The 26,714-nt window shown below is 43.4% G+C and overlaps 1 protein-coding gene across 1 annotated transcript; it reads left to right on the top strand.

Moving 5' to 3' along the window:
* The first annotated feature begins 494 nt into the window (after positions 1-494).
* On the top strand, positions 495-23,525 carry CUNH1orf198 (chromosome unknown C1orf198 homolog). Its single transcript, XM_087777135.1, has 4 exons — positions 495-1,024; positions 9,003-9,053; positions 18,539-19,090; positions 21,045-23,525. Exons 1-4 carry the CDS (start codon positions 677-679, stop codon positions 21,099-21,101), a joined length of 1,008 nt encoding a protein of 335 aa, XP_087633261.1. The 5' UTR covers positions 495-676; the 3' UTR covers positions 21,102-23,525.
* Positions 23,526-26,714: the final 3,189 nt, after the last annotated feature.

Raw genomic sequence — 26,714 nt, 5'->3', positions numbered from 1 at the left:
CTTGGCTGCAACTTTTTTATTTTACCAAAATACCACAGAGGCTTTGGACCGACTTGCTGCTGAACCTGTTGAGTTGGACGAAGTAGCCCATCCCAGGCACGATGGCTCTTCTGACAGGAGCTGCCGGACCTTCCGTCGCATGGGGAAACGGGGCTTACTGGGAGCAGGGAAAGGCAGGTTCCTGGCTCTGGCGCTGCTCTGCCAGCTGAGGCGAGTCGTTTCCTGGTGCTCCTGGCCCCGGCAGCGGGGAATACTGCTGCTTGCCCCTCGGGAAAGGCGGGGGAGGGCTGTGGGCGAGGCGCGCCCGGCGCAGGGCCCTGGGCGGGCACGGCTGTGGCCCCAGCCTGGGACCCGGCCTCGGCTCGGCAGGCTCGGGGGCGGCCTCCGGTGCCTCGCCGGCTGCCAGGCAGACGGGGAAAAGAAGAGCCGCCTGCCGCCTTCCCCCCTCCCGAGAGCGGCGGGCGGGCGGGCGGCGCCGCGGGGGAGGCGGCCAGGGGCTGCCGCGGGCGCTGGGCGTGCGGGAGGCGGGGTGTGCGGGGCGGCGGCCGGCCTTTATAGGGAGAGAGGGAGGCGGCGTTTGCCGGAGCAGGGAAGGGAGGGCGGAGGAGGCGGTTCCCGTTCCCATTCCCATTCCCGCCGTGCGAGTGCGCCCGGGGCTGGCGGCGGCGGGGTGGCCATGGCCTCCATGGCGGCGGCGATCGCCGCCTCCCGCACGGCGGTGATGAACGGCAACCGGCCGCTGGACGAGCGGGAGCGCAAGCGGTTCAGCTACTTCTCCTCGCTGAGCCCCATGGCGCGCAAGATCATGGCGGAGAAGGAGCGGATCCGCGAGCGCTACGGGCCCGAGTGGGAGCGGCTGCCGCCCCGCCAGCAGGACGAGATCATCGACAAGTGCCTGGTGGAGCCGCACATCCAGGCCCGCTACGCCGCCCACCGCGGCGCCGCCCGGCCCGCCGCGCCGCCCGCCTCCTACCCCAGCCTCCGCCTCAACACGGGCCAGAAGGTGGTGCGCTTCGGCGACGAGGTACCGGCGGGGGCGGGGGCGGGGGCGGGGGGAGGAAGGGGCCGCCGGCGGGGCCCGCCCCTCCCGCCTCAGGGCCGGGGCCGCTGGCGCGGCCGGGGCGCGGCGGCCGGAGGGGGGGCCCGGCGTGGCGGGGCCTGGGGGCGAGCGGGGTGGCCGCAGCCTTGCCCCGGCTTCACGGCTGCCTCTGCCCGCCCGGGCCGCCGGGAGGAGCGGGCGTTTCTAGTCGTCGGCTTTCCCCCCGCTGCGTGGCTGTGCGGGAGGGCGGGACGCTGCAGGGCGGGCGCGGGGACGTGGCCAGACCGCGAAGGCAGGAGAGGCGCCGGGCCGGCGTTTGTCCGCGGTCAGCAGCAGTCACTCCGCGCTGGGTTTGGCAACCCGGGGGCTTGCAGTAGCGGCCGGTGCCGGCTCCCCCCGAGAGCGGGGCATGGCCGCGGCTGGCTCTGGAAATCGTCCCTCGCTGAAAATGGGCCGTAGGGAGTGTTTTCACCGAATTAAATCTCTTCCTTTTTGTTTCTAATTTTAGACACGGTTAAAAATACAATACTGAAAACATTCCAGCTCATGGTATTTTTGGCACCTTAAAAAAATGCAGCCTGTTCCCTGTCACATGCCAGGAAAAACAAGGGTGTGGAAAGATAGATGGCAAAAAGTATGGATTTTGAAGCTTCCGACAGCCATCTATCTAATGGCGAAGCGTGCCAGCCCTTCTAGAAATCCATGGGTGTAAAGGTGCCTGGTCCGGAGCAGTGGGTCCCGTTACAGAGCGAGATCCCTTGAAGAGAAAGGTCTAACGATGCTTGCCAAGCCCCGACGGTGCTCTTCAGATACTGTATCTCTCTTAGTCTGCGTGTGAGATTTCCTTTGTTTTGTTTTCTTTTACATCTTGGTACGATTACAGAGCTGGTATCTTTCACTGTGTTCACGTAATATCTTAAAGCGACCTATGGTCAATTAACTGCTTCTGCGTTTGTGATCGTCAGTCCAATTTAAAGAGAACAGGGCTGCTTTTAGCCTTCTCACCAGTATCGCTTGCAAATGGGATTTGTAAGCAGCGTTTGAAGCACATAGATACTCGGCATCATGGCTCCCGACCAGCTTTGTGCTAGAAGACTGCTGCCTGTGTTTCACCTGTCGGGAAGGTGTGACGACGTGCTGCGCACACGTCGTATCTAGAGTTGGAGAACATATGGTCAACCTCAGTTTTGTTTAGTCTGTGATACCAGAAATTTTGGGTAAATATTTGCTAGTAATAGACCATAACTCCTGGTGAAAAAGAGGTATAGAAGGGTGCAAGGCAGCGAATTTGGTTGTGCAAGCAGTCTTTGAAAGGAAACATAAACCTGAAGTTAGTTGCGAAAGGATTTAGGTTAATGACTGTGGAAAGTAAATACGTTCAGCTTTCCCAGTCTCAGGCAGCTCTGCTGTGCTTTCTGCTTTGAATTATGTGGATCCGGAAGGAAAGCAAGCTTGTTGTAGGTTGTTGTGCAGCACTGTATGGAAATAATCATTTCCTGCTTGACAAAACAGCTAGAGAATCCATCTGAAATTTGGCAGATTGTTTTCTTTCCCCTCTTCCCGCAAAATACAGCTATGATACAAATAACGTTGTTGGTAGCGTCTGTGTAGCCATTAACCAAAGAAAGCACGGTTCGTCAAAATATTTGATGCAGTGTTTAATTTTGGAAGCATCTGCCTCAACTGACTTCCTCCTTGACTTCCAAGCTGAAGTTAATATAAATCGTACTTCTGAAGAAAAGAGATTCCTCTCGTTTTGGCATCCTCCATTTCCATTTTAGTTCTTCCAACTGCAGTACTGAGCCTTGGAGCCTCTCCTGGCTCCTCATCTGATAGCTTCCTCTCCCTCCCGCTCCCTTGCTGGCATTCGACCTGATTCTTGGACATTTGCCCTGGCTCACTAGTTGTTCCTCCGTGTCCTGCTGTTACAAAGCCACTGCGGCCGATCTCTTGCCATTTCGGTTCAACTTTTCCAGGCTTGCAAATGCTTTGCCTACAGAGCTTTGTTATCTTGCTGTCTTCTGGTCTGACAGTTTACTGAGCTGTACTGCTGCCATCTTTGTAAGACATAACTGCTGCACATACTGTGGTCACCCAGCCCTCGCTCAGGGCAATTAGATTGGTCCTGGCTGCCGTCCCTGTCTCATGGTGTATGTTATCCTGAGGCAAGGAAACGGAGAGCAGTCTGCATACCTCGGAATCACTTGCTGGTGTTGCAGCGCTTTCGGTGTGAGTGTTTTGGTCTGATGGTGTTCTTGCTGACACCTGCTCCAAAAGCTTCATGTTTCCAGCCGCAGCTCATCTTCCCTGTTAACTGATGTTGAAATCTGTAGCGATCTACCTGTGCTTGCTTAAGCATGGAAAGTTGATCTCTTTCACCTCGTGTTCTTTGGAGGACTTGGGAGAAAGCAAAACAAGGATGAGTGCTGAAGATACTGATTTACCCATCCAGGACTCTCACCGTTTCGGTCCCACTTTCATGCATGTGAGCGCTTTCGTGAGGTGGTCCAGAGGATATATGTAGCGGTCTTGTATCTCTGGAAACTTGGTTCTCACTTTCTTGTCCCCACTGTTTCCCAGGTCTTTTCTGACACCAAACTCATCTCCTGAACTTGTAGCCCAGGACTATAAGTTCTCAAAGTATAAGCATCTCTTAACATTTTCAAAACACTTTTCAGTATGTTGGTTGTGTGGAAAGGCTGTGACAGAAAATAGATGTGCAGTAACAGGACCGTGACACCCGGTCGCCATGATCCAGTCATTTCGTAGTGCTGGAGCACTGCAGCACCATGTGTCACTCTTAGCAGATGCCTAGAGTCAGCTGAGTGCCACTGCTCCTTCTCTTCCGTTATCTTATCCTCGTTGCAGCATTGCTAGTCATGGAGTTAATAACTGAAGCCGTACACACACTGTGAATGCAATTTCTAAAGAGGATCGGTGCCAGGAGACCAGAGCTGCTTTCTTAGTCTCCTATCTTGCTGTCAAAGAACTGAAAGTATTTTAAAAAGTCTCAAAAAGCATGATGAAAAAAGTGGAAGTACAGGAATCAGGCTCCCTGATTCCCCAAACAGCGTTTCCCTCTCAAGCACAGAGTTGGGTTGGGTGGCACCCGGTTCACTTGCCATCTACCTGTGTGCACCACGCTGTCATGATGAGGATGCACGCAACTGCTAACACCAGCCATTGCGTGCCTACCGTCGGCCTCGCGGTGTGAAGTTAAGACTTCCTAGTTGAAACAGACCCCTGAATGCACCAGCTCAATAACCTTGATGGGGTTGCAGGCCTTGGTATTTTCCAACACCTCCTCCTAGAGAAACCCAACATCTCTTGCCTCCTATCTTGTTCTGTTTTCTAGAGCTGTGTGGTCTAGGTCAGGCAGATATTTTTCATCTCTTCCAGACTAATAGGGTTATTTAACACACCCATGAAAGAAGTTTTGTCCTGTTTGCTGAAGATTGACTTGCTATCATTCTGCACGGGCCCACCACCAGGAGGCTATTTGTTGCTCCACCATCATTTTCTGTGTCTAGACAGTCTAGACCTTCTGACTGAGGGCTTTTGGAGGCTGCAGCCTTCAAGCAGAGCTTCCTCGTTCCCAACAAGCCTCCAATTGCTGGCATTTATCCATTTATGTCTAATGCTCGTAGTGGTAGAAAATAAGGTTAACTGAGCAGAGGAAAATCTGGAAATAGAATCTGGGATTGAATATAAATGTAACATAAATGGGCTCTTTTTGAAATATGCCATAAATTATGAGTCATCATGAGGGGAATAGGTGGAAAACCAGCAGTGTGTGAGAGGCTACCACCCTTTGACCACCATAGTGTTCAGCTTGTGTTAAGCATCTGATTTGGTGTTAGTTGATGCCACTGGATCCTCCCTGTTTAGTTCAGTGAAAGATAGTGTAGATATTCAGTTTACAACAAGTTCTCGCTCTTCTCTTAATATTGTCCCTCTTTATCCACAAGCATTTGACATACACATGGATTTAAGGTCTGATTTTTCTTTTTTTCAGTTCTTTTTTTTAAAAGGGATATTGAGTATTTGAGCGCTACTCAGCAGCTCAAAGAATTGGACTTGAAATAACTAAACTTTTCATTGAAGAAAATGCCACGTGCTTTAGGAAATGGTAAACATTGTATGTGGAGGAAAGACAGGTAAGAGAGTTCAGTTAGCTTCATTCATCATCTTTTAATCGGGAAGCTTGACTTACCTACCTGAAGGCAGATACAGTATTTGTTTTGCTTAGCCTTAAGAACTTTGGCAGCAAGCCAAAGGATCGATCCTTTTATCTCCTACTTAAAAATGCTTTAAAGCCATAAATATTCAATATAGTAATAACTTTTATGTTGGGCCTGCTATAGATCTGTGTTTTTTAAAAAATGAAAAAAGCAGGGTAGCTGGTAACACTTCTAAGATGCATTTGTTGGTGGGTTTGTGACTGCCTGGTTACTGTCAGCTGCTCTGAGCAATGCTCGTGTCAGATAGGCTGGCACGTTTCTCCCAGTGTCTTCCATTTTGAAATTCAGATGCTGTTTTGCAACAAGCTGCCTATAGCAAACGTAGTTTGTGATTCTTTTTTATATATTCTGCAGCTGCTTGTTGAAGTCAAGTGTATGACTGGATTTTTGCCTCCCTTTCTCTCTCTCTTTTCTTTTTTTAGCTATGAAATATGTTGCATGAGGCCCTGTTTCTTACAAATAGGTTCTTTAACGCTGGTGAACAAAAGTTTATTTATTTGCCTTCCTTCTGGAAGAAGGCTTTGTTGTGTGCTGAAAACAAAAGCTGATCAGATATAGATCTCTTCTAATCTGTGTTGATGATAAATAGCCTTGAAGCCCTTTCCTCTAGAATTTCCATTCGTAATTTACTTTTGTGAATATTGAAATAGTTGATGCTTTTGCTCCCATTTTCTTCAAGTGTGTGAAAACTTGTTTATTCTACAGAAAGCAAAGTTATTTCTCAGATTTGGTTGGTGATAAACATGAATCAGGTGCATTAGACAGGAAACTTGAACTGTGTTGTTCTCCTGCTTCTCACTTGGTCCTCTGCATGTCCTGTGTGTGAGGGCACAAGAGGTGGAGGCCACAAACTTCCTTCCCTTCCCTGACAATGGACAGAACCTGACAACTGTCTTCTTCACCCTAGCTTCAAGTACACTTCAAATAACCACAGACATCAACTCCTTGAAGCTTTGTATCCTCAAACCATGTCTTATCCTGTTTTATCCTTTGCTAGATCCCATGGAAGATCTCTTAAATGTAGACAAAGCTCCTCAGACTTACTGGCTCTGAGGTGTGCTGGGCTGTGCAGCCTGAGGTACAATGAGCCATCCTTTTAAGAAGAAAAATCTATGGTCTTTTTCTTTCAGGGAATTGCTCCTGCCTAACAAGTGTCTACTACTTCCATCTTTTGAAATAACCTATGAAAGTCTTAGATTTTGTCTCTGACAAGAACTTTTTAACAACAGGTACCAAAGTACCGTTGATTCGTTTCAGGAGCTTTTTGTCTGCCTGAGCTGGAGGTTGAGGTTACAAGTTGAGGTGCCAACAAGTGCAGCGGCAGTTGAGAAGACATCACATTCTATGAAGCGGGAAGCTGACTTGCTCCGTCCTGTAGGGAATGACATATCCTGGTGCACAGCAACCTGATACCTTCGCTCTGCCTTCCCTGTGCTGCTTTTCTGTCCCTCTGTGGGCAGCCTTTTGTCAGCAGGGCTTGCTCACGGCAGCGATGTCATTGCTGAGTTGAGGATGTGCGGGGAGCGTTGGGTGAAGAGGTGTCCCTCCCAGTGCTGTCTACACTTGCCTCAAATGCAGGAAAACAAAGAACTGGCTGTCTCAGATCCAGGACAAGAACGGTCTTGGCTCGCGCCCAAACTGAAAACTGGTCCATGGCTGGTTTGCATGTCCTGTAAATGGCAAGAAGTCAGAGCTTCCTTTAAACTCCTTAGGTAAAACTCACTGACAGCTATGCCAACATGTCTGGAGCTGTAAGGTGCTGTGACAGCACGTAGGAGTATTAATACTGTTTGGTGGACTTCATTTCTGTCCTTTACTGCTCTGTTTGAAATGCAGTACTGATTTGTCCAGACCGCATGTGGACAGAAGGGTGATGGTCCTACCTTGTGCGTGAGACTCAATCCAGTGGCTGGGCTCTCCCGTCTCTCTTCCCTCCTGGACCATGATTCCTGTCACGTGTGCTTCAGAAACGAAGCAGCAGCTCCACCGGTTTCAGAGGCAAAGGATACGGTCTTAAAATGATTTTTAAATAAGTTGACATTTACCTGCTGTGAGGCTTCCCACCTAAGTGGTGTGGCATTCCCACGTGATCAGCAGCACTCCACAGTGCAAATACTGATAGAAGTCAGAACAGGTATTACAAAGCAGACTTTTACTCCCTTTGTTTCCATTAAATGTTAATAAATAGGAGTATCCGTTTCCTGGAATGAGAGAGCCTGGTATTACACTTGTGTTCTTGGCAAAAATTTCCTGTACTAAATTTCCTTTCTGGCCATAATGTGTGGTCCAGCAGAACCCAGGCCTTTCCTTTTAGATGGTCTCTATCAGCCCAGTTCTTTTTAAGAGCATGGGATCGCCCTCATATATACCACAAATACTTCGCTGCTAGAAACCCTGTGTTTCACAGATGAGTAATAGTTGGAGAATGACGCATTTTCATGTTTAGGAGATGGTTTCAGACACTTCTAATTGTGATTTCATAGCTCTTGGCCAGCAAAATCTGCCTAGGGTGAAATAAGAGATGGCAGATGGGGAGAATGCTATCAGATGTCTGAGAAATGTATTTCTATAAAGGCAGAGGTCAGAAATAAGAAAAGGGCAGTCATGGTAAGTAAGATGTGGTGTTCCTGTGTTAGCTTAAAACATGGTCTAGTTCTGTTATTCTTTGAACAGCAGAAGTGTGAAACAAGCACTCCAGGTCTTGTCCTGTCCTCTCCTTGCTGTGCATGGTCACTCCTGGCCTTTCTCCTTCCATCTGCTCTTTTGACTCCTGTTCCTCCCCTGATGTACCTGGTGGCCAAGCAGTGGTATGCTCGGTATGGAGCGTGCAACTCAATACCTCTACCAGCACGAACATCCAGTGTACAAATGAGCCTCATCCACCACTAGACACAGAAGTGTGATCGTTTTGTTGCAAGTCTTGAACGAATGTGAACATCATTATTTGTTTGTTTGTTTGTTTGTTTACTTTTCACCCCTTCTTTTTTTGATGTGGGTCGCATGTATTGCTGGAGGGCATGCCGTGTATGAAGAGATTATTTAAATTTCTCAAATTGGGATTATTTTCAGGAAAATAAGCTTCTTAAAAATAGCTTCTTAAAATAAGCTATTTCAGATTGGGATTTTACTGTGGACATTGTGTGGTTCTTTCAACAGTACAGAATGCTTGTTTCAGACTGATTGTCATTGAAGTGGCCCAATGATGTGTCTTGTCAGGGCTGGATCCAGCTGTGGCTTGGCCTGATGGACGCACAGCTGTTTTGCTGCCCCGCGACTGCCTGGTTGCACGCGTGCCCTTCGGTCTGCAGAGGGGAGGAAATGGGACTTTATTTCCCTAAGGCCCCTGCTCCTCTTGTTATTTCTGTCCCGGTGTGTTGCTAGTGGCTACCAAAGAAAATGCCTAGTAGAAAACTGGAAATGTAATACATTTTAAAGCTCTTTGTAGAGAAACCGTTTCAAGAGGTTTAGACCAGGATAAACCTTCATATATTTTGTAGGTTAAACTGATATACTAATTGATAATCTTCTCCTCAGAGAACTTGCTTTCAGTCAGTCTTAAAATGTAATCAGTGCCACCTCTAAGTAGTGCTCTCACTTTTTAGCAAGTTCTGTGGTAGTGGTTGTTATGCTTCCAGCAGTGCAACGTAATGTCATCTGTGTGATGCTCCTGAGCAGGTAAAGCTGCTTTTATGATTTTTAGTCATTCTTGAATTTTATTTCAGGACATAACTTGGCAAGATGAACACTCGGCTCCATTCTCCTGGGAAACGAAGGTAAATATGCAGCAATTTTATTTTTAATATTGGTTTGTCATTTTGTACTGTTCCTTGTGCATTTATATTGTCTTCATTTTGAGACTTCATAGAGTAATGTCACCTTTATTCTATGAGAGCTGTGTAAAGTGACCGTCCTGCAAATGAAACAGGACTGGTGTGCTTCGATTTACATCAACAGAAACACAAAATGTACTTCATGAACTAACGTTCTGGCTTCAAGTGCAGGTGTAAAACTGATTCATTAGAAATTACTTGATTTTTCATTGTAAACTTCTAAAACAACTTTCCATGTCTAGCAAGACCAGTGTCTCAGATATTATATGAACATAACTGCATTTCACTTTTGAAGTCAGCAATAAAGTAGCTGGGGAATGGGGTGAGAAAGTTACGCATATCTAGTAACTTCATTGGATTCTTTCTTAAAGCCTGTCTTACGTTTCATCTTCTTGTTATGTACTCGAATGTAATGAAACTTGTTAACCTGGGGCTATGCTAGAAGCATTGTGTTATTTCCTCTCCAAAAGGCAGCTCCTCCAAAAAATAATGTATTTTTCTGTGGTGGGTTGCTTTTGGTTTCCTCCCCCTTGCTTTACCTCTGGTATTTTGTTAAAGCATTATTTATGATGGGATTCTCATAAGGCTAACACAGAGACAGAGTTCTCCATCTTTCTGGACCTGCAGTGTGAGGAAATATAGTTATGCCATATTTGTGGTGGGAAATGAAGTTTAATTCTTCTTGTTGAAGAAAATCTTGGAGCAAAAACATAGCTCATTGCCTTTCTCAACTGGGTATGTGGGCATATGAATTTAATCACACATTTCAGACTGTGTTTTCTGGCTTTATCTGCCAGAGAAAGCTGCTTCTCTCCTGTCTCTTCCATTTTTTGCCCTTGAACCATGTAGATAATCATGTATGAGCTTATGAATATAATCTTAGCGTAATGCAGAGTAATTCTTTGGAAATGCCAGTGAATACTAAATTAATCTGATTGACCCTAGACTTGTTGTCAGCCTTCCCTGCTCAAGGTCACTGCCTGTAGCTAGCACACCATCTGTGCTTTTCAGATGCTGATTAACCTATAACTTGATGTGACTCCTGGGTCCCTGCAGCCTACAGTGCTGCAATGTAAGAGAAACCATTGCCAGTCTTCACTTGCCTTAAAACTCCTTTACAAGTTGTGGTGGTTCAGGAGCCAGTGGAGGATTTGCTGCAGTGGAAGCCTGGTAGCTCAGGCAAGCCCTCCTGGGACTTCTAAGGACCCTTAGAAGAAGCTGTCAAGAAAAGAAAAGTAGTGAGAAGAGTGTGGACCTCATTGACAATGAGGTGAAATAAATCATATGTTGGAGACAGCAGTGTTCTCTCCCCTACTTTTTGCGTGCAAACCCTAAAGCTCAGTTTTGGGAATGTGGGAACTGTAATCTTATTTCTAAGCTCTGTCTTGATAGGGTTTTGTAAGTTCTGAATACTTGAACTTCCTGGAGATAGTATTCCATGTAATGCACTGACTAGATGCATCTGCACTCAAATGGATTTTCTCTTTAATTGATAGTTGTCTTTTCTTTTAAATGCTGTATGTCTAGTGAAGTGTTTCTCAACCCAGCCTGTGGTTTATCCCTTGCTGATTAAGATAATTTTCACTACCCTCCTGGTGTCTCAAAATGAGGGACTGCAATGGATAGATGCTCTAGTTTCGTACTTTTCTGTAATGAATGGAGGATCATGAAATGATACGGGAACACGCACGTGACCGCTGAAGAAAAGTGAGGTGGGGAGGAGGTTGCTTTAGAAAGAATTGTCTCAGCTAATCAGGTTGTGCTTCCCTCTTTCCCCCACTCCCTCCTTCCTGACTAGAGATAAAAGCTGTGCCTCAGCTGTAGGTTGAAAAGTTGCATGATCTTTTCCTTTGTCAAACCTCCAAAGAATCCAGTTTGCTCGGCTTTACATGGTGTGGGTTGGTTGGTTTGTGTGGGTTCTTCGATTTCGTTTTTCCCCAGTGCCTCATATTGTGTCAGTCTTTCAACCAAATCCTTCAGCTGCTGAGTCTTCCATTTCTAAAGGTGGAGATCTTGCTTTGTGCTTACTCTTTGATCTCTTCCCTAACCAGTACTTTAATAAGATAATATTGGAAGGCAATTTCTCCATGAGGTACCGGTTGAGGAAAAAGTATCCTTGCCCAATCAATCCCGTGTGGGGAAACAGTGAAGAAACCTGAATGAGCTGTTTAATGAGGTTGACATGTTGTAATGCACATTCAGTGTCTTGTGAGCCAAATCTGTTCCCACTATTATTTCAAGCTGTCAGGCTTTTTCCATTCCATGAGCTCTACCCCATGATGGATTATTCTTTCCGTAATATTCTTTTCTCTGATATCCCTTTAATGCAGAGTTTTTCGTTTGGTTTGGGTTTTTTGCATGTTATTGCCATGATGATTAAATTCCTTCATTCTTTTGCAGCTTTGCATGAATGTGCTCTGGCTTACCCAAGGAAGGGAATGTGATGTTCACTTTCTGCTTTTGCAGAGAAGGAGAAAGTAGAGATCTAAATCAGTAAAACCAATAGGCTAGGCTTTCTTTTTTTTCTTAAAACATTGAGACTAAGGAAAATAAAGCAGCAAAATCAGTATCTGTCTATAACTAACTACAGGAAAACTGAGAGGGTGGTGAGAAGAGTAGAGAAGAGGGAAGGGCATGTTTTCTGCAAGTTGGAGCCTCTCTCAGCTGTTACAGTGATGTCAATGGTGATTCCAGTTGGTTAGGTATGGACAAATTTTTCTCACCGTAGCTAGTGCAATGGATTCCCTAATTCCATGGCTGTCAAACTTACCCAGAGAACAGTGGACTAAATTGCTGTCATTTTGGGCAGAACGTTGTTGAAGGGCTTGATAACTTAACTTCTGTGAAAGTAAACTTTCTGTGTTCCTGTTTTAAACACAAATGCGAGATATGGCTTAAGTCATTTGTATCACAGCAAACACTTGCATGAGTACCTGCACCATTTTTAGCTGTTTGATGTGTATTTAAAGTTCTTGTCTTACCTCTTTATTTTTAAACCGTCAAACAAAGCAAACAAAGCAGAAATACAATGTAAATTCCTGAGTTAGATGTGAGGCAGCACTTAAAATACTAACATTTTTTGTAGAAAACTGTAGCACTTCCCCGAAGGAAGACTACTTGGGAAGCAACAAGTTCTCATGGCACTGCAAATAAGCTGTCATTTTAAAACTAGAAATTGAATTGGAGGGAGTGATTTGGTTCATGGGTGGAGCCCTCATGAACATAACACATCTTGAAATGTGGGTTACATTTTTAACTGGAGCTAAAGCCAGGTTTATGAATTTAGGGCATTCTATTTATGGCTTCAGGTTTAAGTGAGATGAAAGCTGACATTTTGGCTGAGTTTAGCCTTTGAGGTTTCTTGGTTTGTTTGAAGTAAAAATTCAGTGAAACTCAGCACAGACCAGAATCATGCCTGGTTTCGGAAATCAAATTTCTTTGCAACTCTTCGTGAACTCAGAACTTTCTGGTTTCGGTGTGGTTTGGTTTTTTTTTTCTTAAATAATTTAGTAGCAGGCAGAAACTATAATTTAGTCTGCCACCTCAGCTAACACATTGAATGCACAGAGCAGCATAGGAATAAGTTGGAACCTATTTCAGTTAATGCTGTTAGCTTAAATAGGTTTTATTCCAAATGCTTAAAATTGACACATGCACATCTAAAAATTTGTTGGTCTTGATACAGGTAGAATAGTTGCGAGGATAGCTTTAGAGAGTTCTTTTTGTATTATTTTTCTTTTTAACTCCTGGCTTTTTCCTCCTTCAGCTCTCTTCGACTTCTAACAGGCCCTCAGATAGATATTTGATGGAAAAGGGAAGCCTTCAAGGTGTGTTTAAAAACAAACAAACAAACAAAAAAAGCTAAAAGAGAAAGTGTCAGGCTTCAATTTCTTCCATAATCTGGTTGCTGCCTTCCTGTCTGAATTCCCTAATTATATTGCTACAGAAGTGATCTAATCCCAGTGATGATTTAGAAAGAAAAAAATCATGTTGCACTTATAAAAAACATGGTTTGCAAACTGTTTCCTTTATCTAAAACTAAAAGACGGTCTTCAATAGCCTTCTTTGTACAAGTCCTAATTGGTTTTGTGTGGTTTTTCGTTTGGTTGTTTTTTTTTTTTTTTCAAATAGGAAGGAAGTGGCAGAAAAGATTTTTTTTTTTTCCCATCCTTCCTTAGCAACCTGATATTAGAATTGTTTGTTACAAACTATACTTTGGTGTGATTATTTTTATCAAGCTGGCATAAATGGCAATGCTTCCTTGGAAAGAAAGAAGAGTGATGCCTGAGGTTTTGGGTTTTCCCTTCCCTTTTTCATCCAGACTACAGATGTTTAAAACACAGTGCTATAAGACTACTGTTGACTATTAGTTCTTGAGCAAAAAAAAACCCCAACTTTTGGTAATAGTAGCTGTGTTCAACGTTTATTTTAATCTGCATGGCCAGATGTTCTCAGCTAAGGATTCAATTACCTCTATCAATCTTTAGACAGTTGTTTCTGAGCATAAAACCATGCACATACCAGATACTGTCATTATGAGTTTGCTCAGGCTAACCAGTAACAGTGGCAGACTAGAATGCTGTTCATATCACCAAAGAGTAGATCATGAAATTTCCTCCGAAGCTCCACATTATCTATCTTTGGTGTTGTCTTTCCGTGTGGACTAAAATTACTTAGATTGTTTTTGAGTGCTTTGCTCTATTTTTGCTCCTGCAGTTGGTGTCTGCTGACCTAAGGATTTCTTTCTGACTCTGAAAAGATGCTGAAAACACCCACGGTGGGCATAGGAAACAAAGCAAAAACTGCAGCTACTTTGAGTCCCATATTTATTTTGGTTTTGTCCCTTCAGCAAAGCAAAGTCATCTTCTAAATCATTTTAAACTTGGCTTTCTTACCTCTGCATATATCAGGCTGTGCTTAAAGCAAGTTGTTTTTGACAGTGTTTCTGCAGTCTTTGTCTCAACAATTTGGATTTTTCAGGCTGCCAAGCAAAACAATTTGTTTTGGCTGTGTTTGCTTGACTGTTTAGTAAAATACTACACATTCCTGATGAGTGAATAAGATGCTTAAAAAAAAAAGCTCCTGGGTTCTTTGTGGTCATCTTGTTTTTAATATAGACTTATGGACTGAGACCTGATTTTATACAGTATTATTAAATCATTGTGTTCTTAGTATGTGGGGCCTCTCTTTTAGAATGCATTGTTTCCCATGAGTATATACAGCCAGTGTTAACGATTTGGTGGGTTATCCCTGCCTTGAGACAGAAGTTAGGTCTAAATTTTTTAATCCAATAAAGAAAATTCCTAAATCCCTTAACATGGTCTTTTCAAGGAAAGATGGACATGCAGCTTCCTTAAATCTGCAATTTTAAATATTATTTATATTTATTAGACAGAGAGATGATTCAAGACCTAGGCATCCTTTATTTTAACCCCTGCAGTGGTTTGGGACCAGAGGGATAAAACTGAAAAGAAGACAGACTTCTAGGTTTGCTTTGCTTCAAAATACTACTTTGTGCTTGCTTTCACATGCACTCTCTCTCTCCCTCTCTCTCTTAATGTGTTGAGAATAACTTGCTCTTGCAGTATCTTGAAAATACTACTGCTGTTAATAGCTTTTATTTGAATTCTGATAACTTCTAGGAATTGCATTTGGGACTGTACTAGCCTGTCTGTAAACTCTTGAGACTTTCTGGGCTGAACAGTTCCCAGAAATACAGTTTGGACAAATGGTAGGAAAAAGAAAGTATTTAATAAAGTACAGAAGCTGCAGCTCATTCAAAGTCATACAAAATCTATGAAAGCAGCTGGGGACTGAAACCCTGTCTCTAGAATCCCAAGCTGTGCCTAAATGACAATTCACTTGTGACCATCAAATCTTACCGCAGCGCTCAGTGTTTGCTTCCCCAAGGCGGCAGCTGGTAGAACGCCCCAAGTGCGGTTCTGCTGCTAAATGCTCAAGTGCACAACTGCAGCTCACAGCAGCTCTGCTTCAGCCCAAGGAAAGCAAACAAGTGGTACGGCCCTTTGTGGACTAGCTGCCACCATAAGTTTGATTGGGGCCAGAAGAGATGTGCATCAAGATATTCTCATGGCTGGCAAACCTAAAGGAAAAGGAAATGTTTTTTGGGGGGTAAACTGTCTTTTAAATGTCGTTTCCTTCCCTCTCCTGCTGACCCAGTCAATTGCCAATTTGCAATCTGATGTAAGAAATTGAGAGCAGAACACTAATTAAACTCACATTTCTGGTGTCTAGTGACTCATTAGAACGTACAGTACTACTCATGACTTAAATGTCAGCATGGGGTGTTTCACACATGGGTCTTCTCCATCTCCACATGAAATTATTTCCCTACTTATACTGCTGCTCTGTTGGGTTTTTTTTGGGGGGGAGGGTGTTTATAGTATTTTATTGCCAATTTTGTGACTTGAAAGATACTGCATATTAATCATTTTCTTTCATCAGCTACGTTTCTTAGAGGTTCAGATGTCTTAAGTGACCTTGAAAGTCAAATAGAAGCATTATATATTTCAAGGAAAATAAAATAACTTGTGACTGGTCCACAGAAGTTCTTGGCTTCTCGAGCTAAATGCTAGAAGCAGGATTATACATCTGACCTCTCAGGGCTGTATTTACATCACGCTGAGATGTAGTGCTTTCGGAACCTGTTGGGGTAGTCTTGTCTTCTTCGCCTTCCTTGGGGGAGAAAGCAAACTCCTGAAGAGTATTTTCATTCAGAGTATTCCATGTCAGGTTATGAACTGCTTGATCTCCAAAGCATACTGTGACAGAAATATGCAATCTTAAGTGTCAGGTGGTCCTGTCTTCTGAAATGGAACGGTAGACCCCACGGTCTCCATTCTAAAAGGACAAAAAGGGCATCCTCTCCAGAACATGCACCCACGAGCAGGTTGGAAAGGGTACAACTGCCTGAAGTTGTGCTGCAGTACCACGCTCTTCTCTACACTAGAAGTGGTCTGCCACTTCCAAACCAGACCTCTGAGTTGATATTTGAACCCATACGAAAGGACATAAAACGTGACTACAGGTAGTGGCTTCTGCTCCATGGCGGAAGAACTTCCCAGGAGGCCTGGATTTGCTTGTCTGTCTTGCTGCCATTGAAAGGCAAAGCCATCTTGTTGGTTTTCCTTTTTCTAATTTTTATTCTAACAGACCCCTGCTTCCCTTCCATCAGCGTTTTTCCTGGATTTTGTTTCCAACACTATTCTGGTGGATCTGGGGCTGTGATGGCCCCTCTGTCCTCTGGGCACTGACCTTCCCTCTCTCTTAGGCTGGGGGGTGAAAGAATCATTTTACTGACATTGACTGCTGTTGTGGTGGCCTTTAGCTACTGTTATCTCTAGTGTGAGTCCTGGGACAGGCTACTCAGAAGAAGGAAGACTGCTGAAGGATAGAAAGTAGCACTGTTTTAATTCCTACATGACAAGGTACTTAAGTCTTCCAAGACAGAAGTTTCACCACCCCCCACCTTTGGATACTGGGGAGGTGCAAGTCTATCTTATATTGTGTTGTGGGGTTTTTAAGCTGGGATTTTATCAGTTCTGAAGTCTTAAAGCATCTTGACTTCAGGGTGGTAAATCTCTATTCAGTAGTATTGCCAAATGAGCTTAAGGAAATAAATCCCTATATTTTAATATAGGGAATGGCAGTCACTGTAAATAATCCTCAACACCATTGCATCCATAGTTTGTTTATGCAGAAATTATCTAAGGAAAAATCTCCTGCTCTTAGCTTTACATCATGACTTTTGTTTAAAAAAAAAATAAAAATTTGAGCACTAAGGTTTTTCCCCTTAGGTTTTGCAGGCAGGGTGGGGTGTTGAGCTGTTTGGTAAGAGCTGCACATATCCTTGCACTCACCTTATTCTAGCTGAGCTATAATTACTTACAGCTTGTTTATGTTCTGCATCTTTGGTAACACAGTATATTCTTAATGAAAACACGGAACTTGGTGCTTCCTTGCCTATAACCTTGGAAAAATATCTAATGTATATAATTCTTTAGAAAGATCAGATGTTAGTCCAGGAATCAAATTATGTGTAGTCAGCTGCTGACTGTTTAAAAAAAAAAGTTTTATAAATAATCAGTTGCTGAGTTAACATTTGCACTTTGATGAGAAGTTTCTGAATATGAAATACTAGGCGTGTAAGACCTGCTAGATCTAGAGTCCCTTTGAACTTAACATGCACAATAACATAGGACTTGAGATCAAACGTTTCTAGTGGAAATGATATGCAACTAGGACTTGTTTTAGACTCAGGTCCATAGATGCTGTTGCGGTTTTATTCAGTAAATGCCAGGTGATGAAATAGAATGGGGGAAACATCACAAATCTGTAATGAACTTCAAAAGCATCTGTTAGCCGCTTGTAGCAAAAGCTAGTATTTGAAATGCTCTTGGAATTTTTTCAAAATTAATCAGACCCATAATGACAACAGCGTAGCTCTAACGGTAAATGTAATTTTAATTTTTTTTTTTTTTTGCATTGTTTGTTCCATTTTACAAATAAAAGTCTAGACATTAGGTTGTTCTTTTCTGGCACTTGCTATGGTGCTGTGCTCCTATGCTTACATGTATGTCAGAGTGAAATAAGGCTTAACTTTTATTGGCCTAAAGAGTGTCCAGCTAGTTGACAATCAAGATCACTGAAGTGGTGGTAAGTAAAATGAACATTTTGAAGTACTGTTCGCTTTTGGGTGGCTTTTGCAAGGTCTGTATCATGCTTTAACTGTGCTCACTTGCTTTCTTGACCCAGTGTTACCTCTCAGAAATGAGTACAGCCATCTGCACTGCAAGTAGAAACAAAACAAGGCTCTGGAATAAGTGAAGAACTGTTCCTGCTGGAGTTGTTTCTCTTCCTTCAGAGGGGCATTAGAATTGTAAAAACCACTTATCTACGCATACCCATTACATCTAATCCCTTATCTTGGAAGTAGATGGAGTTGTAACATGTTGCCAACTGTTTCAAAGACTATAATGGAAGATTGCCTTTTAAACTACACTGTAAAGCTTTTTTGCTTTGTAATTTCATGTAAAACATCTATGGCTTTCAAAATGCATCCACAACTGTTCTAATGTTTTAGTGCTGCTGTTCTAATGTTTATGCTATGCACCGCTATCTTGGATGGCACTGAGTAACTCGAATATGATTGCTTTCTCTGACTCCTCTGTAGCAGGTCTGGGACTCTTATGTTTGCTTGCAGTTCAGACTTTAAAAAATTATTATTTTTTTGTAGCTACAAAGATAGACATTTATGGAGAAAATAAGTTAGCTTTGCTGTGGTATCTACTGCCTGGGAGTTGCCTAGCTGTGGACAAAGGTGTTATCTATATGCACCAAGATCAGAAGTTCAAAACTGTGTGTTTGAGAAGGGCTTTGAAATACTGTTTTTCTTTAACCCTGAACAGAGTCAGATGGAGTTCAGCGTTGCATCTCTGTCCATACAAGAACAAGGTGGTGCCCAGTCGCAAAATGAACAGAGGCAGCCCGTTAAAGCAGCACCTGGTGTCCAAGTCCCTAAATCTTCTCAGGCCAATAAGACCCCTGGCTCTGATGGGTTGATAGCAGCCAGAAAGGAAGAGGAGTCCTCTTTCTGGAAGATCAATGCAGAGCGCTCAAAGTTTGAAGGAGACAAGTCTGAGTTCCAGTCCCTGACCCCCAGCCAGATCAAGTCCATGGAGAAAGGAGAGAAACCCCTTCCCTCTTTTTACAGACAAGAGTCTACTCCAAAGGAGATGGTAAAAGCTGAGAAGCCCAGCATAACTAAACCAGAGAAGCCTGTTGCCCCCAGCCTACCTTCTGTATCTCTCGAATGGGAAAAACCTCGACCCGCTCAACTCCCTGCTAGTTCTCTAGATGACTTCTTTCTTCCTGACCCGCCACAGGACCTGGCATCTTCTAGGACAAACAAGGAAGATACTGATGGTACTGTACTTACAGATCCACAGATGCCTGGACAGGTAAGGACTGCTATATCCACTGTCCATAGATTTAAAAACTGTATAGCGCATTAAAATCTGACAAGGCCACTCTGGAAGATTAGGGACTCCGTAAAGCATTAAGCCATAGCTAAGCTTGCTGGCCTTTTGTCTGCAAATTCAAAGAAGTCTATTTAACCAACACATTAACTGCTATTGTTTGTTTCAATCAAGTATTTTTTAATGTAGTAAAGTGCATAGGATAAAGGCATCATGTAAATATAATACCAGAAACACTGACATGGCATCCAGTGGCTCATTGACAGCAAGCTACCTAACAGTTTGGGGTGAAGAGCTTGCTATATCAAGTAAGAGAGTTGTGGGGGGGTTTTTGGGTTTTTTTTTTTGAAACAGCAAAACGCTTAATGGAAAAAAGAAGTTTTTCAACTTGAAAAGTAGATAAACTAGAGCCTAGAATACTTTATTGGTACACACAGCGTAGCAGTGAATGCCAAACTCGTTTCTCAGCTGTTTTAAGTGGTAGCCCAACAGCCACTTCCCAGTGCTTTGTCCCAGGCAGCTGGGCTGCTTTAAAATATGTTTTCTCTTGAAGTCCAAAATGGAAATGGAATGAGCTTCCAGAATTAGCCTTCTCAATGTTTGGTTTTTTTTAATAAAAAAACCCAAACAACCCAACAACAAAATATAACCTTAAGCAGCTCAGTAGCCAGGGGAAGCTATTTAAAAAGCAGATGCTGATCTGTGAGAAAAGAAAGGGAACAACACAATATGACATGGTGAGGGAAAGAAAAGGAAGAGATCTGAAGCCTGGAAACTGTGAAGTAGAGAAGAGGGGCGGTTCTTCAAACAGAGCTGTGCAGTTCCGTTTGGAATCTGGCACATCACTCTGGCATAAGCCTGACATATTCCTGTACACCTTAAGCATGTTGCATGGCTTTTTCTCTACCATGTTTTCCCAACAGTGATTGTTTAAATTCCAAACAAGATGATGTAAGGTCAGAAAGATGCAGAATGAGGTAAATACTTGCAAGAGAAGTAAGTGGCAGCACTTAGGAGAGAACAACACTTGAGTAACTCTTCAGTATTTGGAGCCCTGTGTTTAGTTATTTTTTTCTGAAGCTAAGACATAATGCTTCTTGAGCTGTTTTGCTACAAACTGTGACCACAGTAGTCCTTTAATTTTAGTTAAAGGCTTTATCATGGTTTCCTACAAATTAATGGTTTGTTACACTTCTAATTCCTTTGTGAATGTTTTCTAGCTAACTGAAATAGTTTGACAAGCCTGATTTTTTTTTTTTTTTTTCTCTGTGGAGAAACAATCCTCCCACGTCAAAATGTGAACAGAGTAGCAGAGAAGATAGTATGATAGAATTTTCTTCATTTCCTCTTTTCTGGATTATCTTCCCTGTTCTGGGGAAGAGAGCCGTGATCTAGGAAGACAATCTAGAGTCTCAACTGTGTCCCTTGAATAGTCTTCCTGAACATTGAAATCACCTTAAATGTCATGGCTAAAAGTGCAGCATTGCAGGAGTGAGCATGTTCTTGATAGCCTAGTAAATAACTTGTCAACAGAGTTTAAACTGTGTAGTTTCCTGGGAACAACTGGCTGTCATGTAACAGGCAAGCCATTGAATTAGCGATGCTTACATTCTGTGTTTATTTCATTCTCTGCAATTCCAACTGTAGTCTAAAAATTGATCTTTATGAATTTTTCTATGTCGAAGAAAATAACATTTTGCCTGCAGACCACTACAAGAATTTTATTTTTACCTGGAATTGCCTTTTTGGTCATTGTGAGTGTCTTTCCATGTCTAGCATTTTCTGGTGTAGGTTCTTAGGTATCTTAGAGCAAGGTGAAGAACTTGAAATATTGGCAGACAACATTTTAAACTTTCTTTTGTAGATCGGCAGTCAAGTACTGAGTTTGTAATACCCTAATTAACAACCACGTCTTATTTCTTTATTTTCCTTGCAGACTAGTACAAGCAATGTTATCTTGAAGACTGGCTTTGATTTTCTAGACAACTGGTAAAAGATACTTCAAAATAGATCAAACCAATTTTGGGGAAGGAGTGGAATGTCTTTCTCCTTGTATGTTAATTTACTAGCATTTGTGTCTTTTTCTAGAAGTAACTTTCAAACTCTTAAATGTTGCCTTTGTATAAACTTTTGTAATACCATATGCATTTTTGGTTTTTAAACAGTGATAGAAGTGTGGTTTCATTTGGATATTTTTTTAATATTTGTTAAAATTTTCAGTAGCTACTGTATTGAGAGGATGGGAGAAGTTACCATACACATGTTAAAGAAAAACAAATGAGAGCCTCCATTTCCTAGAAATGGAACCTACAGGACCAGATTGCTGTTTTCAGTCGAAACCCTGCTAGCATGGCTTGTAAGAAATAGCGTTGCACATGCAATGGTTCCAAATAAGCAAATAATTCCATACTTCAGATAACTTAGCAAAAACAGTATGAGAAATAAGAGTACAGAAGAATTGCATTGATTTCTATATTTCATTTAGTTTGAAAGTAACTTTTGTACCACTTATTTGAAAACACTTTTTTCTTTTGAAGAGGCCAAAGGCATTGCCAAAATGGTGGATCCAAAGAAGCACTGTGTTTGTACCCTACAAATCACTAAAATAACATAAAAGTGTTAGAAAAATGACCTGGGGAGATGACAGGTGTTTCTGGTCTTTGGATTAAGGACTTGGGGGTGAGTGGAGAGGAATGGGACAACACCTAATGAATGGGAGAAACTGTCTTCAGGGAACACAAGCCTAATGATTTCACTTCCTCCTTATAGAGCATAACTCCTCATAATAGTAGTGCTGGAAATACAGCACTGGGAATTGCTGGAGTGTAGATTACGTTTGTGTCAGGAAACCACTATGTTTATGGGAGGTCATAGCAGTATAAGGCTTCTTTGTTTTTTAAGCAGCTTATTGTCTCAAGGACTCATCAACTTTGGTGCTTTTTCCTCCTTGTGGGTACATTCTCTTCAGTGTTCAACATCTGGGTTACATTTGTTCGTGAGGTGCAGAGAGACATCTCGAGGTGGCCCTCAGCAGACTTGCCTCCAGTTCTGCTTTCGAATGACCTTTGTTTGGTGTTTAAACTGTAGAGAACAAGACTAGCTGTCGTTTGAATCTGTCGTCTCTGAAATGCAGCATGATTTACACACTGACTCTCACTGTGTTTACCTCACCTTGAAGCCTTAATTCCCCCTACGCACAGCCGGTGACTGGTCTGCTCCAATGCCAAAGGTTTGACCTTTCCCTTTACCTCAGCAATAGTCCCAGAGCATTTGTTTGGGGTAGAAGGCAAAACACGGGGCTCTAATGGGTCTAATGGGTCCCAGCCAAGGCTATAAGAAGGTCACCATCTCCTAGTCCATAATTGTGCTAGGCTTCTCATGGATTAGCACTTGACATTTGGTTCAGTGCCAGGGGCAGTTAAATGTGCAGGATTGGATGCTGCAGGATTTTCTTTTGCCTGTTACAAGAAGACTTGGAGATGTCCTGGAAGAATCCTTGCCTCTAATGGCTGTGCTGCTGGCTCTGAACAAGCAGAGGATGCTGACAGAGCATTAAAACCTACTTGTTGATCAAGGAAAATGCTGTAAGCTACCCACTCTCCCTCACCCCCCCAGAAAATAGAACCACCAAGCCCAAAACCTCCAGGTTTTCTAGTGTTTTCTTAAAAGGTTTCTTAGCTTAAGGGGAAGATTGCCACAGAGTATAAGTCATTGCGTAGCCTTATTTGTAGACTTCTGAAAGCTTCTTTACATGCTTCCTGAGATGTACAAACTCCTGTAATTCGTGGATGTTGTCTCTGCATTCAGCAGTTCAGAAAATACTTGTTCTTTCTACCAGCCTAGACTTTACTGCTGTTTTTTTCTTAGCAGACCTTTTCTAGCATTTGCTACAAGCGTCCAGCATTAATATAGCTTAGAACAACTTCCGCACAAATTCTTCAGGTGTATAGCTAGTATTGACTTGCACCTTCTTTTCAAAGCTGGCAAATGTTAGCCCTGGGGTTTACAGTTACCAGTGAATTTAGTTTTCTGTACATTCAGCTGCTGAAAAGTTATAAATCCAACATGAAGATGCGCATTCTAATCCCACTTTGATATGAGGACATCTGAAAGCAAAGTCTCCTACTGTTGAGGAGTGTTATTTTAAACCTCTGCTAAATACCTTAAAGCTTCTTAGGGAAGAACCTGGGCTGCCTGTCTCTTCCCTCGGCTAACTCGACCCTAATACACATTGGGACCAGCTGGTAGAACATGCTGCAGAACTTTTTACTTATCCTGGTAGGTTTTTCCTGTGCTTTGACAAGAGTTGATGCTCCTTCTTTCTTTAATATGTTTTTATTAAACATTCTTACAAAAAATTGTACTTGGTCACATTTTATATTAACAATGTTTTAATAAAGTCACTTTAAATAGAACATTCAAGGCTTTTGTGCTGCTTTGTGTATTGTCCTTTATACTCTGTTTTCCTCAGTGCCATTGGAGTGGTTTGGGGTATCTTGAATCTGCCTGAGAGCCAGCCAAGAATGATCTGGTCTAGAATTTAGAAACTGAATTTTTCAGATCAGAAAAAAAAAATCAGTACACTGCAGCTGTTTTTCAAGCTTTTAAGTGAGGCTATTTGGGGAAGTATCTTTGCTTTATCATTTTATCTGACAGCTGAGGACAGGATGAGATTTGGGACTTTTTATAAAGGCTAAAATCTATTTGTGCTTCACTGTAATAGACTTAAACCTAACACCCCCCACCCCCAATATCTTCAGGTAATCCAAAGCAGTATCTGGACCAATATTGCAGGAGCAATGTGAAAACTGTATGGCGTGGTTTAACCCCAGCAGGCAACTAACCACCACGTAGCCGCTCACTCGCTTCCCCCAAGCAGGATGGGGGAGAGAATCGAAAGGGTAGAAGTGAGAAGACTCATGGCTTGAGCTAAAGACAGTTTAATAGGTAGAGTGAAAGCCACATATGCAGGCAAAGCAAAATAAGGAATTAATTCACTGCTTCTCATCAGCAGGCTGACTGTGCTTAGTGCAAATGACCAGAACTGGCAATGACAAACTCTCAGGCAGTTCTCCTGTCAGTTGATGGTTACGTACGGGTTTTAAAAGCATGTCAGGAAAAGGAAGGTGCTAGCGGAGGCCGCTGGGTGGGCTCGCTTTCTGCCTTTTGTCTTACGCAGCGACTTCTTAAAGTGTAAGAGAATCAAACGTGCAGCTACAAGGAGTTTTTCTTCTGCATGCCTACATCCACTTCTTCCAGAAATGTATTTTGAAAAACAACTCAATTTGGTTTATACTTGAGCTGAATTTCTACCAACAACTAAAAACGCATTTGAAGAAGCCAATTAAGGGGTGGCATTCCAACTATATTTAGGATCTGGCCTACGCATAGTTTGCTTCAGTCTTGTTTAAGCTCCGTCTTAACTTTTGAAAGTCTTCTCTAATGAAGGCAAATCCACAGCATCTGGGCGCTGTCTCGGCATGTGGAGTCAGCAGGACTTTTAAAGGCAGAGTAGAACACACGCTGCCGCTGCCTGCCGAAGGATAGCGATCAATTTGTTTATTGGTGACTTCAGTCATAGCTGCTGGGGTTCAGACAGCACAGAGCTGTCTTAGAAGTCAGGGCTGTGGGTGCTGGAGCAGCACCCAGCAGATAGGGTCCTGCTGGTTTCTTAGCACCAGCATCCCCCAAAGAGGTCGCAAGTCACGTCCCTGAGATACAAACCCAACCTCGTAGGCATTATTCACAGACAGGCCCCCGGACTTTGCTGTCCAAGTTTGCCTGTGACCCACTTGAATCAGTGTGTTCTTGTTGCTGTGAGGACAAACGTGTAATTTGGCTGTCCTACATTTGTGAGTTAATGAATTAATGCCAGTGAAAGCTTTTACAGAGGAGGTACGCTAGGCACACCTGATTCTTCTCAACAGGACGCTTTCTACATTTCTATTGAAAATCTCTGTTATTGTCCCCTTTTCACAAGTGGGCTTTACACCTCAACACATGATATAACCAAGTAGGTCACAATGAGGATCTACACCTTCATCTGACCTCCCACCGTCTGGGGAGCTTTGACAGCACCCTCTAGAGTCAATGAATGTGAGGTGAGAGATGATCACAAGATTTGTTTGCATCCCTCGTCCAGCAGTTCCCCAGTGGCACTGAGCTGCACCCAAAGGATGCTGCTCTGAGACCAAGTTTATTCCATCCTAATGGAGCAGAGAAGGAAATCTCATGACTAGCTTATCCCCCTCCTTCAACAGACCCTCTGTCCCCGAAGATCCTCTTCCCCGGGGCGTTGCTCCTTCCTGTTCTCCTCCCTGCTCTTGAAGGTGCAGATGCCAGGGCCAGGCCACAGCTCACTCTGCGCCTCACCAGCAGCCCGATTTGCTTGCCAGGACAAGTTCATGTGTTGAGCACAGTAAAGGTACCTTCTCTTAGGGCCACTGCTGGGGTGGACAACTGCCCGTTACCCCTGAGCCAGGCTTGGCTGAAGCCTGGAAGCCGTGTCTCTACTCGCCTTCAGCCCAACACATTACTTTTAAAGCTTACCATTTTCCTGTAAGCATCGCTGTGGATTTTACTCTGAATGTCTTCTGGGGCAAAAGATTCCATTAGGCAACCTCTAAATCACAGCATTTATCAGCTCTGCTGCCCGATGGCTGCGAAACTTGGACCTCATACACGGCCGAGATACAGGGCTAAATGCCCTTGGCAGGTCAGGATTTTACTGGGATGCCAACAAGTCAAAAAACATGTAGCTGCCCTGAAAATAGCTTACTGCCGTTTCCCTGTAATGCCTGTCTCCAAAACGAATGAGGGAATGAAAAAAAAAAAAAAAATGGATGGGGGAGGGAAAGAGTCTTCTGTGTTTTTTGGATGGTTCAATGATTTCAGTGACCAACCAGAGATCTACACAAGGGCCTGACCTCAGCCTTAGCTTCCCTTCTTACCAAAAGTGGCAAGAATGCCAGCGACCATGAAGCTCAGCTGCCCATTTGTCTCCTGGGCTCGTTCTCTGAACTCCAATAGCCAGAGTGAAGGCAACCTTTGAAAATTTCCCACTTGCAGCTGGATACAAAGTATGTTACAAGGATTGTTTTTGTTGCTGTGAAATGCCAGCTGCTATGAAAAGATGCAGTGGTATGCAGCGTCGCAACGGAGACAGGAGAAGAAAGAAAGGTGACAGAAGAAGGAACAAAGCTCAGATGGGAGAAGAAAATTCACTGTGTGGGTCCTCTCCACTCTGACATTTCCCAGCTACGTGAGCTGAAGCACTGGCTCCGGTTAAGCTTGGTGGCAAAATTTATTTTGACTTGTAGGAAGCCCGGACTTCATTACAGCTGTTTGTTATTAAAGGGTTGACTGAACATCCTGCTCTCCTTGCCACATTTTTCAGAGCTTACATCTGCCAAGAAGGAAACTTCTGCTGTGTGCCTATAAGCTTATGTTTAAGAAACCCTGCTCTGGCCCGTGCGTCATACCGAACCCTTTGGCTGCAGCTCAGTTCCTCCAGAGCACAGAATACTGCAAATGCTTGTGGCCAGTAATTACAGCTTTTTTTCGCTTCTCCATCCTGGAGAAACTGAGCTGCTGCCGGTGATTCAGG

The sequence above is a fragment of the Nipponia nippon genome, unplaced genomic scaffold (assembly GCF_047370975.1).
Source record: "Nipponia nippon isolate SJK-2023a ecotype South Korea unplaced genomic scaffold, ASM4737097v1 scaffold_4, whole genome shotgun sequence".
Taxonomy (NCBI): domain Eukaryota; kingdom Metazoa; phylum Chordata; class Aves; order Pelecaniformes; family Threskiornithidae; genus Nipponia; species Nipponia nippon.
The sequence above is the reverse complement of the archived record's forward strand: the minus strand, read 5'-3'. Positions and strand labels throughout refer to the sequence as shown.

What these genes read in the sequence shown, in the direction of transcription:
- CUNH1orf198 (XM_087777135.1), top strand. Translation starts at nt 677, where the DNA reads ATGGCCTCCATGGCGGCGGCGATCGCCGCCTCCCGCACGGCGGTGATG. An exon ending in CATTCTCCTGGGAAACGAAG is followed by an intron (nt 9,054 to 18,538) that starts GTAAATATGCAG and finishes AACCCTGAACAG; the next exon opens with AGTCAGATGGAGTTCAGCGT. An exon ending in ATCCACAGATGCCTGGACAG is followed by an intron (nt 19,091 to 21,044) that starts GTAAGGACTGCT and finishes TTTTCCTTGCAG; the next exon opens with ACTAGTACAAGCAATGTTAT.